General features: G+C 40.4%; 1 protein-coding gene across 1 annotated transcript in view; it reads right to left on the minus strand.

Moving 5' to 3' along the window:
* Window positions 1-12,559, minus strand: part of LOC122813697 (zinc-binding protein A33-like) — a 257,579-nt gene that overhangs the window by 144,193 nt on the left and 100,827 nt on the right. The window contains exons 4-5 of the mRNA XM_044086151.1: window positions 9,638-9,660; window positions 9,418-9,542 (exon numbers count right to left, since the gene is read on the minus strand). Coding sequence (XP_043942086.1) covers window positions 9,418-9,542; window positions 9,638-9,660 — 148 coding nt within the window. The remainder of the gene's footprint in view (window positions 1-9,417; window positions 9,543-9,637; window positions 9,661-12,559) is intronic.

The following is a 12,559-nucleotide window of genomic DNA, read 5'->3' on the forward strand; positions in this document are numbered from 1 at the left end:
AGTATACTGCTCTGGGCTACTGTCACACCTGCCTGGACCACATAATCCAAAAGTTCAGCCATGTCTCTTCTCATGTAGTCCAGAAAGGTGTGTCCCAGATCATTCACACCAACATGGATGATGACAGAGTGATACTTGTGGTGGAGGGCCATGACTGGGTGTGCCATATGTTGGATGCTGGCATGTGATAGACAGCTGTCTGTTACCTCCTCCATAATCAACCTAGTGAGTGTGACATCTGTGTGCCTCAGTACTGAGTCACCCATGATTACTGTATTGTGCAAGGTGGTTAGCCTTAGGGGCTTAGGTTGAGGGGCACACTGTGTAGGTGACATATGTGTCCTTTGGCATGTGCTGTATTGTGGTGTCTGAGTGGGTGTCTGTCTTGCTGGTCTGTGCTGTTTGGGCAAATATCAATGGAGTTCCTCTATGAAAGTGGGTGTGTGGGTTTTAAGTGTATGTCAGGGCTGTCATAGTGGGTGTTGTGGTGAGCTATGTGTTCCTTATGGTGTGGTGCAGTTGTTGACCTTATCCTCTTGACCAGCTAGTGCAGTCTTAGCTGGAGAGTGCATATGGCCACACACGATGATATAGTGGTAACTTTTACAGGTCTGAGTGTTTGGAGTTTAGAGGAGAGGGTTGTCTATGTACATGAGGCAGTTGCAACAGTGCCTCAAAATGGACAAGTGCACCAGGTTAATGGGTGAAGGCACAGAAAACTACACTTCAATCATGCCAGGAGGGGTAGTTAAAACTATTACGTACTGGGGCTAATTCTGTGAGGAGCAAGTACTGCTGATGGCGCCCAGGTGTGCTACACTTATTGATACAATAACCTGTTGAAGTGCAAAGCTATTATGCTATTTGAAGTGCACGACAGAAACAACTAGCAAGATTTAAGGGAAAAACTGAAGGCAGACTTTCTGACACCTGTACTACTTTACCTCAGCTGTGCAGTTATCAGCACCTTTGTTCAGTTATCAGTCCAGTAAGCTCTGTAGCTAGTGTGGTAACTATGTAACACTATAGTACAAATAACTAGATAGGCAGGGGTTCTAACCTCAATGCTAGCAAGTGTGTGTGTGAATCATATACTGTGTGAATTATACAATTTTGAATTGTGTACCACCCTTTAGACTTTTCCTCATCCAAATTTTGTAGTCCTGTTGATTAACCTTAGAAGTACCTTAGGATGAGATGATATACAAGCTCTGTGGTGCATCTGTTAACTGCATAACACTATAGTAGAAGTACCTAGATAAGTAGGAGTTTTAATCCCAGTACTGGCAAATGTTTGTGTGTACGTCTATCATATCCTGTGTGGGTTATACCATTTTGAGTTGTGTACCACCCTTTAGACTTCCCCTCACACCAGTTTAGTAGTCCTGTTGATGCCATTCATCTTAAAAGTACCCTTGGAGTAGGCAAAAGTGTATAAGCTCTGTTGCCCATCTAATAAGTGTGTAACACTATAGTAGACATATATACATAGGTAGGAGTTCTAATCTGAATAATGGCACGTGTGTGTGTGTGTGTGTGTGTGTGTGTGTGTGTGTGTGTGTGTGTGTGTGTGTGTGTGTGTGTGTGTGTGTGTGTGTGTGTGTGTGTGTGTGTGTGTGTGTGTGTGTGTGTGTGTATGAATCATATACTGTGTGGGTTGTACCATTTTGAGTTGTGGACCACCCTTTAGACTTCCCCTCACACCAATTTAGTAGCCCTGTTGATATCATTCACCTTAGAAGTACCTTTGGATGAGGTGAAAGTACGTAATCTCTGCGGCGCATCTGATAACTGCATAACACTATAGTAGACATAGGTAAATAGGTAGGCGTTCTAATCTCAATATTGGCATGTGTGTGTACCATATCCATTGGGGGTGGGTTTGCCAGACTTTTTGCAGCCAGTACACATCCAGAGCTCCACTGTATAGGGCCCACTGTTGTCAACCACTGTAGTGGTAGCTGTGGACACTCTGCAGCCATATAAGCTGTGTGCTATTTGAAATAACTATGCACAGTATGGATACAAAAACAAGACAGTCTTCTCTTCTAATCCTGTGATACCATTCCCCACTCAGGAATCATATGCAAACACACCCATCTTAGCATCAACCCCTATGTCACTAGGTGGGTTGCAAATTGGACCATGCATGGGACATACAGTGTGAAGGTAGCAGACTCCACGTCAGCCTACCAACAAGTTACATGTGGAGTACCACAGGTTCTGGCCATGGGTCCCCTCATGTTTGTCATGTATGCCTCTGACATCCAGAACAACACAAAGAGACCCTGGCTGACAATCTTCACAGACAATTGCAAGGAGGCTGCTATGTTTACATTCCCATATCATGTTGACATCCTGCATAAAGACACCACTGAGACATCCAACTGTTATCAGAACACTGGCCTTAGGCTGAATGGAAAGAAATGTGCTGCAATCCTGTGTGGAATCAATATGGTACAGCTCCACTATATGTTCTGAGCACATATATGTATATATATATTTATATATATATATATATATATATATATATATATATATATATATATATATATATAAATATATCTATAGCTCTCTCTATATATAGGTTCATAGGCTCATAGGTGTGTCATAGGCTAATGGACCTGGAGCCTTTAGAAGACTAGCCCATAGGATTACCCTGGTGCTGTGCCACCCGACTTTAGCTCCCAGTGCCTCTGTCGAGTAGAGTCACTGGAGTGATCCCTGGGGAGTTTTTTTTATTTCCCATCCACTCACCAAGATTTATCTTGAAGAGGGCCAGTGAGGTGCTCTGCTTGACATATATGGCAAGTGTATTCCATAGCATGGATAGTCTCTGGGTTATGAACCTGTCCCTCCAGCATGTTGTGTTGATTGTGGTAATGAGGATGAGGGCTGTGAAATGTGTGGTGTGGATGGATTGGGATTTCTCTAGGTGTAGCATTTCTAACAGAGCTGGGTCAGACATGGCTTTGTAAGTCAAGCAGAGATCACCTCTAAGTAAGTGATATGAGAGAGAGAGAGAGAGAGAGAGAGAGAGAATAGTTGGAGTTTATGGAGTCTGTCTATACAGGACAAGTGTTTAAGGCCTAGGATCCTGTTTGTGAGGTACTTTTGCAGCCTCTCCAGTTGTTGCAGGTGTCTAGTGAGGTACATGCCAAATGTGGTATTGCACTTGATGACTTGCCTAATGTGGGAAAAGTAGAGGGAGACAATGATCTCTGTTTTCCTGGATGCAAAAGACTTAGTAATGAGATGTGCCACATAGAAAGACTTTCTGACTGCAGTGGCAATGTGGTGGTCAAAGGAGAGATTGCTTTCCACCTGTATTCCCAGATCTCTTATAATGCCTTCTGTGTTCAGGGAACTACCATCAATGTGATAAGTCATGGGGACCGAGTTTCTCTAAAAGGGGATGGTGACACATTTTTTGTCATTGAGCTTAAGGCCATGGTTCTAAAACCGGTCATTGGACTCAGTGAGGCCTTTCTGTAGGATGTCAACATCACTTGTGGAGTTAATAATAGCTCACAACTTGAATTTGTCTGCAAATTTTGCCAGCCAGACTCCCTTCATGTTGTCCTGGACTTCAGAGAAGTGGATGCCAAACAGGTGAGGACCCAGGACCGAACCCTGTGGGATGCCACCTATGACTGGTCAGCAGGCTGACTTGGAGTCAGCAACTTTCAGACTGTGGGTTCTATCTGTGAGCCAGTTTGCAACCCACCTAGTGATATAGGGGTCGATGCCTAGGTTAGTGACATTTCCCATGATTCCTGAGTGGGGAATGGTATCAAAGGCCTTGGCCAGTTCCATGGAGACTGTATGAAACACCATGCCTTCAGCCACAGCTCTGGTGACTGACTCAAAGAAGTCAACCAGGTTGAGCAGGCATGACCTTCCCCTCACAACACCAAACTGGGGGGAGCCAGTGTCTGGAAATTTCCTATATCCCTGTTTATCAGATCCATGATGATGCATTCCATAGTTTTGCATAACAGACTCATCAGGCTAATGGGGAGATAGTTCCCAGGGTCTGCAGTCACTCCTTCTTTGTGGGGAGGGATGACTGTATCAGTGTGCCATTTGGTAGGGACATGAGGCTGTGATTGAACAAGGCACACAGGTGAGGTGCCAGTTCACTCTGTAGTTCATGTAGAACACAGCCAGGGATATTGTCAGGTCCCACAGATGCTGTATTTTTGGCCTTGGACAGTGCTGTGTTAATCTGTGCAGCAGTAATACTAGTTGCCTGGCAATCTACTGGTATTGTGACTGGTTCTTTGGCGGGGGGGGTAAAGTTGGCACTGAATCTTTCAGCCAGTATATTGACAGTATTTGTTGGCTTGGTATTGGAGGTACCATTGTGCAGTAGCTCATAGCAAATCTGGGTATTGGTGGGGAGATTCTTTACATAACTAAACAAGGCCTTGTGGTTGCCCTTACTATCTGCTGCAAATCTATTTTCATAGCTAGCTTTGGAGGATTTTATGAGGGATCTCAACTCTTTGTTGAGGCTGGTAAGTGAGTTTTTCCAGTCCTTGGACTTCACCTTATTCTGCATCAGTTTCCTCCTTCTGTTATAGAGTTTGTTTATGACAGGGTACCACCAGATTGGCCTCCTTCATTTGGAGGGGAGTGTCGTGTTTCTATTTTGTATGGCGGAATCCATGTATTTGTGTATGTGTTCATACATTACAGTGGTGGATGATTCGTCAGACATGCAACTATTCTCCATTTGCATGGGTGCCATGAAATTAGCCAGCTCTGTTTGTAGGACCCCAAAGTTACCTTTAGAAAGGTATTTCATGGTGGTTACCTATGTAGGGTGGATGGGAGGGATGTGGGTTTCCAAGGTGATTAGTTTGTGGTCAGATGTAACCATGGAGAAGTTGATTATTGCTGTACAGCAACAGTCGTCCATGTTAGTAATGGCCAGGTCAAGGATGTTGCAACCTGTAGTGGGGGTAAGAACGAGCTTGTCCCAGCCATTGGAATTAATGAATTCCAGGAAATGTTGGGCAAGCGCATTGACACATGAGTAGCTTTCCCAGTCAATGGAGGGGTAGTTGAAGTCAACCAGTATGACAGTGTTAGAGTGCACCCTAATATTCTCCAGGGTGATTAGGAACATGGAGTATGAGTCTTAGGACATGGTTGGGGACCTATAGCAGGCTATAACCTGAATCGCTGTCTTATCCAAAGTTAGCTGCACCTGCAGTATCTCTGCTGTGTTATGTTGGGCTACCAGTCTGGAAGTATGTGCATCCTTTAGGAATATGGAAACTCCACCACCTTTGGAGCTGCAGTTCAAGTTCTGGGGCCAGAAGTTGTGGAATGAGTTAAAGCCTTGTCATGCAGGGGAGTATTCTGTTGCCTTGAACCAGGTCATTGTTACAGAGCAAATGCCGATGTTCATTTTAAGGAGTGCTTTGAGTGAGTACATTTTGATATTTAGACTTAAAGCACTGAGCAGCATGACCCTCAGACTGCATTTTTTTGTAATTGTCATATATTTATTTATGTTTATGTCTATATATATATATATATATATATATATATATATATATATATATATATATGTATTTATTTACTTTTTGGATATAGATTTGTATGTATATATGTACTGATATGTACTGTATATATGTTAGATGTATATCTCTCTCTATATATATATATATAGCATAGATTCTTCCACATATATGCATCTCCATAGATATATACATGTACATATAGAAAACCTGAGTGATTCTACAGAATAATTTCCCTATTGTTGAATGATTCTACTGACTGATATGTTTTAAGAAGCATGAGTATTTTCCAAAGCTTATATGGTACAGTGGTACATTACTCTGATGGTGATACAGTGCCCTGGATTCAAGACTTGACAGGACTGATTGTTTTGTTTCAAAGCAGAACAGCGGCTGCTGGACACAGTGGGATAAGGGGAACATTTAAAATAGGTCCCTAGTTTGGGCCCATTGACTCCCCCATTCTGACAGCCTTTGGACAAATTTGTTGCAGTAACAGGTTGGCGGTATGGTTCTGAGGTACGACTCCACTACATGTTATGAGTACATATATATGTATATGTGTGTGTGTATATATATATATATATATATATATATATATATATATATATATATATATATATATATGTGTGTGTGTGTGTGTGTGTGTGTGTGTGTGTATATATATATATATATATATATATATATATATATATATATATATATATATATATATATACACACATTTACCCTTCACAAGATCGAGTTACTGAAAACTCGAAATTCATAAGCTTGAGCCCAGAATCTCGAGTTCTCAGTAATTCGAAATTGTGAAGGGAAGAGAAGGGGGAAAAAAAAAAGTTTACTTACATGTTTGCAGGGGGAGTCCCTCTGCACTTTCCCTGCTTAAATATATCAGTTTTGTGACCGCACTATAGCGGAGGAATGAAAACGTTCCCGTTGTGCGCTTCTACATACAGCGTGGAATAGATGATTTCCCTCATCCCTGTTACAGTACGATCTTGGAGTTGGTATATTTAAGAAAGGGAGGTGTGGGGGTGCAGGGGGGAGGCTTGATCCCCTGCAAAAACCTTAGAAAAATGTTTTGCAGTTGTTTTTGTTCCCCTGCAGAATTTCAAGTTACTGACAACTCAAGATTCTGGCTTCAAGCTTATGAATTTCGAGTATTCAGTAATTTGACCTTCTGACAGGGAACTATATATATATATATATATATATATATATATATATATATATATATATATATGTTGTTGTTATCTTTCGGCTTTTCCCGGTTATGGGTCGCCACAGCGGAACTCCGGTCCGCTAATGACTGGCAGTAGATTTTTACGTACTGAGTTGCCAGCCCTGACGCACAACCTTCAATGAAGGTACACCCATTCATGCATGTCTCCAGACAGAAGATGCTTTAGCTGAGAATCGAACAGGACAATGTCTTACTGTGAGGCAACAACGCTACCACAGCACCACCACCGCAGCTCAAACCATATATATATATATATATATATATATATATATATATATATATATGTGTGTGTGTGTGTGTGTGTGTGTGTTTATTTGTATATGTATATATATATATATATATATATATATATATATATATATATATATATATATATGTGTGTGTGTGTGTGTGTGTGTGTGTCTGTGTGTGGTTGCGTGTGTGTGTGTGTGTGCGTGTATATATATATATATATATATATATATATATATCTACATGTATATATAGTTTTATGTGTATATATATACATATATATATTTTTTATGTGTATATATATATATATATGTGTGTGTACATATTTATTAACTTTTTTATATGTATATATTTCATATACATATCTCTACATATAGTATACAATTATTTTTTCATATATATGCATCTCCATACATATATACATTTGTATATATACAAAACTTGACTGATTCTACAGAATCTTTTTCCTACTGTTGAATGACTCTACTGAATGATATATTTGGAAAAAAAACAGCATTCATTACTACAGCTCAGATGATGTAGTAGTAAATTGTTTTAAATGTGGTGTATAGGGTCCGAGGTTCGAGCCTTGGCAGTGTTGATTATTTTGTTCCTGGGCAGAACAGTTGCTGATAGAGACATGGTGATTAAGGCAGTTTTAAGCAGTTGTTAGCGGGTCTGCTTGGGTTTGCTTGATGGTAAGCTATGCCAACACACAGTTAAACAGGAAACTGCCTAATCTGTGTAGGCATGGCATAGCATCACGCAAACTTGTTTATTGCTGCTTATTGCAGTTTACTCCCACTTACGCCCCAGTTAATTTCTTTAAAAGAAAAGAAAAGAAAAAAATGGCTGATCAGAAAGTGGTGTAAAATGGGACATGCAGAGGGAAAAACAATATGAAAGATAGCTAGAGATGTGCAGGATGGGTCTAGGGAAGGTCCATAGCTGTCCATTTCTGATACAGCAACAGCTGTGCATTTGTACAGAATTTGGAGGTGAACTTGCACACTCAAACCCCTGAGAGAGGGGTGAGGACAACAGTAATGTGTTCTTAAGCCAATTAGACCAGATTACGTGTCCAGTGGACACATGTACGAAATGGACAGCTATGTATGGGGCAACATTTTTTTTTTTTTTTTTTTGGGAACAGATTGCTTTTTTTTATAAGGTGATTGGGGAAGTAATTTGGATAGGGCGACAAACAAGACAGACAAAGCAGCAGACAGAGGTGATATATGACACGTGGGGTAAACACCATTGATGTGGTGGGTGGTTGGAATTCAGACCCCCATGAGCCCCCAAATGGATACAGTGGGACTGAGGTCCCCACCCATGGGCAGTCACCACTGCACCTTCACAGCTCTGAAGGTGGCTGTGCTGGGGGCTGAACAGGAGGGGCAGACTGACCCTCAAGTTGTGCCACACAGCCCTCAAGCTGGCATAGCTGATCTCCGAACTCCATTCGAAGCTTGCTATGCACTAATACCTGGACCTGGCTTCAGGTGACCATGCCTGCTCCTGGGGGGGATGGGCCCCATCTGCTGAGGCTGTTCCACCCAAAGGTGGTGCAGGACAAGCGGACGAGGATGTCCTGGGTTGGATCCCAGATGTTCTGGGGCCTGGTGCCATGGCCAATTGAGGTAGACAGGCAGATTTGCTGGGATCGGCCTTTCCAGATGTGTTATGGTGTTGCGGTTTTATAACATATGTTGGTTAGTCATGATAAACACATTCCAGGATTAGTTATAACAGCATGCACAGGTGTTCCCATTAACCCAAAGCAACAGATTTGGAACAGTTGCATAGTAAGCAGAACACATACATATATGGAACCCCAGTGGGCATTATAACAGCATGCAGATTACATTGATAGTAATAGGCCACCAATTATAGTATTTGAACTGGGAACATTAATAGTCAATGTTTAAATATTTGTAGAACAATAGGACACATGTCCCAACAGTCGGTTTGGTGAAAAACATACCCGTTGATTTATGTGTTTAGATTACTGGTGCAGATAAGGTGGGGGAGAGAGAGATGTCAATTAACAACTGTATACGCTTCATTTGCTCACAACTTTAATGATCATTGCTCTAATCATTATTCTCCAGGTATTACGGTATTATCTCACTTTACACCGACCTATGGCCTTGGGTTGGGCAGTTACTAATAACTTAACATGTTTTGGTTGTTGTAACACTCTGCCATCATTTAGCTCTCTTACAAAACATGCTATTAAATTTACTCCATAAGATTCTTATACTGTCATTTAGTTACTGTATAAACCATACAATTTAGAAAATATTCTTCCTGTACCTTAAGATGTAGGTTATTCATCATAAACTAGTCATAATGATTAAAATTCCCTTAAAAATGTACTTTATTAAGGAGACATATGTCCCTTACCAGGGCTGAGGATGGACAGCATTTCTTTCCAAACCGTGTACTGCAGAGGGCCTTGGTACACACCCAAATTCAAGTCTTGAGAAACAAGTGCTACATCAGTTTTTTCCTCCTGACTTTTCACTATCCTATGGATGCAGAACAAAAAATAATGAGCTTATTTTCATTTACAGTGTAAAAGAATCAGTGAAAGAAAGTAAAACAGATCATTGCATACACATACCTTTCTGTTTCATCCTTGATCCCCTGTTTTGAAGGGAATAACAAAAAATATAGTGTCAGAATGCATCATTTTTTAAGAATTTGATTCTGCAATGCATCAGTATGAAATTATTCAGAAGTAAAGGTTTGCTAGAGTTATGGTACTTTCTGAATTAACACCTTATTGTAACAAAGGAAAGGTAAAGAAAGAAATAACTCAGAATCTTTTTTTCTTAGAAGAAATAATAGATGCAGATGACTACAGTCATCCATATAAGCTAAACCTAAACCTACAGTAAATACTGAAAGTCTAAAGATTTGCTAAATACATACGTGCATCTTACATTGACAGAATACAAGAGCAAATACTGTGGCATTCTGTTGGAAATTCCAACTTCTACATTCTATCATGTGTTCTTTTGTCTTTGACATTCATCAGTAGTTTAAGTTACATGTCAAAATGTATGAGGGTTTGTCATTAAAATAAATACAGGTTAAGTCTATTAGTAATCTTGGAGAAAGATAGAAATAGAGATTGCAAGACTAGAAATATGGTCTAAAACATGATAGCTTAAAATGGATTGCAAGCTAATGCATCACAGAACCAGCAACTAAGAAAATGAGTTCACAACTGTGGTGGTAACAGCAGCTACAGAGAAGAGGGACTGAAGAAACTGACATCAGATTATACAAATATAAGTATGTAATATGAGAAAGCAGCAGGGAAGGCTGGTGGAATACTGAAGTGTACATGAAATGGTGTCACTAATAGAAAGATCCATTCATAGGAGTCCTAAGGCAATTTAGTCTTTTGACTACCAAATCCATGCAATACCCACTTCAGGCTATACCTCCTTCCTCTAGGAGTGCTAAGCCAGCTAGGCCTGGGGTAAACATGATGGTGCTATCCAGTCATTCATGTTCTGTTTGAATGCTGTTAATGTATTATGCTGCTTAAACTGAAGGGCCAGCTTAACCAGAGATGGGGAAGCACTATGTAATGAAGCTACCTCTCTACCACATTCTATGTATCGCCTGGTGATGACTTAGGTCCCTGACTCTACCATTTGCTAAGTTATTAGACTTGTGGAGATTTAGGAGACAAAGAACAATAGAGTCTTGAATGATGTGGTAGGTGAAGCACAGAGGTCCCTTCAACAGTCTATATGATACTGAATAAAGGGATAGAGCTTTAAGTCTCTCTTGTTGCCTCAGCATCCATAAGCCTGAAACTTTCTCAGCAAGAAATGCCTGGGGCGTCTGTAGTTCTTTAAAATGCTGAAGGTTGTCATCTACTTATTGCTGAATATAAGGGAAAGATGATATATTTAGATCTGGATGCTATACTCTTGCCTAATAGATATGCTAAATAGAAGGATTTTCTGACAACAGTTGACACATAAAGATCAAAGAAGAGCGAACTAGTCAACTCAGGTATCCAAGTCCCTGACTATATTTTCATTTAGTGGAGAAGTATTGTCTAGACTATATGCTAAGGGAGATTTACTTCAAAATATTGAATACTTACTTTGTCGAATCCTACTTTATCGAACCTTCATTGTATCGAACTCCTGGACCAATGAAAATAAACCCTGGGAAAGGAACCACTAGGCTACCATGGCAAACCTTGCCTTTCCTCTACTATAGTGTGATCTCAGAGTTGGTATATTTAGGTAGAGGGGTGTGGGGGGGGGTGAAACTCCCCTACTTGGAGGGCTTTTTTTGTTTTGCTGTTTGTTGTTTTGTCCTGGTGGTCAAGTAGATCCTTTCATGGGGTTTGTTTTTGTTGTTCCAGGAGTTCAATATAATGAAGATTCGATGAAGTGAGGTTCAATGAAGTGAGATTCGACAATGTATGTATTCGATATTTTGAAGTAACCCCATTAAGCATATGACCCATTGTTAATTAAAGTATTTTTACTTTTAAATTGAGCCTTTAATATTGCCTAGGTGACCCAGGTCAGATTAGTGTCTCAGTCTTCTGAGGTGCTGGCAGATAGAAGAGATTGATGGGGCACTTGCTCAAGGCACATTTTTCAGTTTGATTTCCCTGGTGGGGATGAAGAAAACAATAGTGAACTGCTAATGGAGAGTATACAAGGTGTCCTGCTGATGTCAGCACCTTGTGGAAATGCGTAGTGGTCCACCTCTAATGTCTTTCACATGTCCCACCCTCAAGGTGTTAATGGGCATATGCATGAGTGAGGATAATTAGGTAACATTCTCTCACAGCAGAGTATGATAGAGTCAGAAGATGCATGCATACATATACACATGTATACATACATACATACAAACAAATATTTCAAGCATGGGCATTAATGTCCTTCTAGTCTGCCAATATATCAAGACACCTGCTCCCATAATAAGTGTACAGGTTGTTCTTAAAAATATCTAAACTAGAAGTTCCTTTCATGTAATTTGATAGTCCGTCCCTTGCATCAACTGCTTTCTCATAGAACCAATGAGTACACTTCTCATTTCTATAGAATCTTCTACATAGGTTGTATGATGATTCTCTACTACCTTTTAGAGAATGGACAACCTGTCGATCGCACCCTGATTGGAGAAAGAGCATTCTCCAGCAGGGTGTTAATCTACAGGTAAAATCATGGAAAAACAAGTCCACCCCTTCACAGCAGCATATTAAGATCCCGTGAAGCTCAGACTGACAAAAAAAATAGCAGCTGGTATTATTTTATGCTCACTAAGCAGCACGTTTGCTGTTTAGCAAGTGTAAAAGAAAAAAGAAAAAAATTAAAGTAAAAAAATGTGTGTGTGTGTGTGTGTGTGTGTGTGTGTGTGTGTGTGTGTGTGTGTGTGTGTGTGGGTGTGTGTGTATGAAAGTAAGAGAGACAGATCACTCAAGCTATTATTTTACACTTGCTAAGCAATGATTTTGTTGTTTAGTGAGTGTAAAAAAATAAATGAAGCAGTGTGTGTG

The sequence above is a fragment of the Protopterus annectens genome, chromosome 10.part0 (assembly GCF_019279795.1).
Source record: "Protopterus annectens isolate FY-2018-M chromosome 10.part0, PAN1.0, whole genome shotgun sequence".
In the NCBI taxonomy this organism is placed as follows: domain Eukaryota; kingdom Metazoa; phylum Chordata; order Ceratodontiformes; family Protopteridae; genus Protopterus; species Protopterus annectens.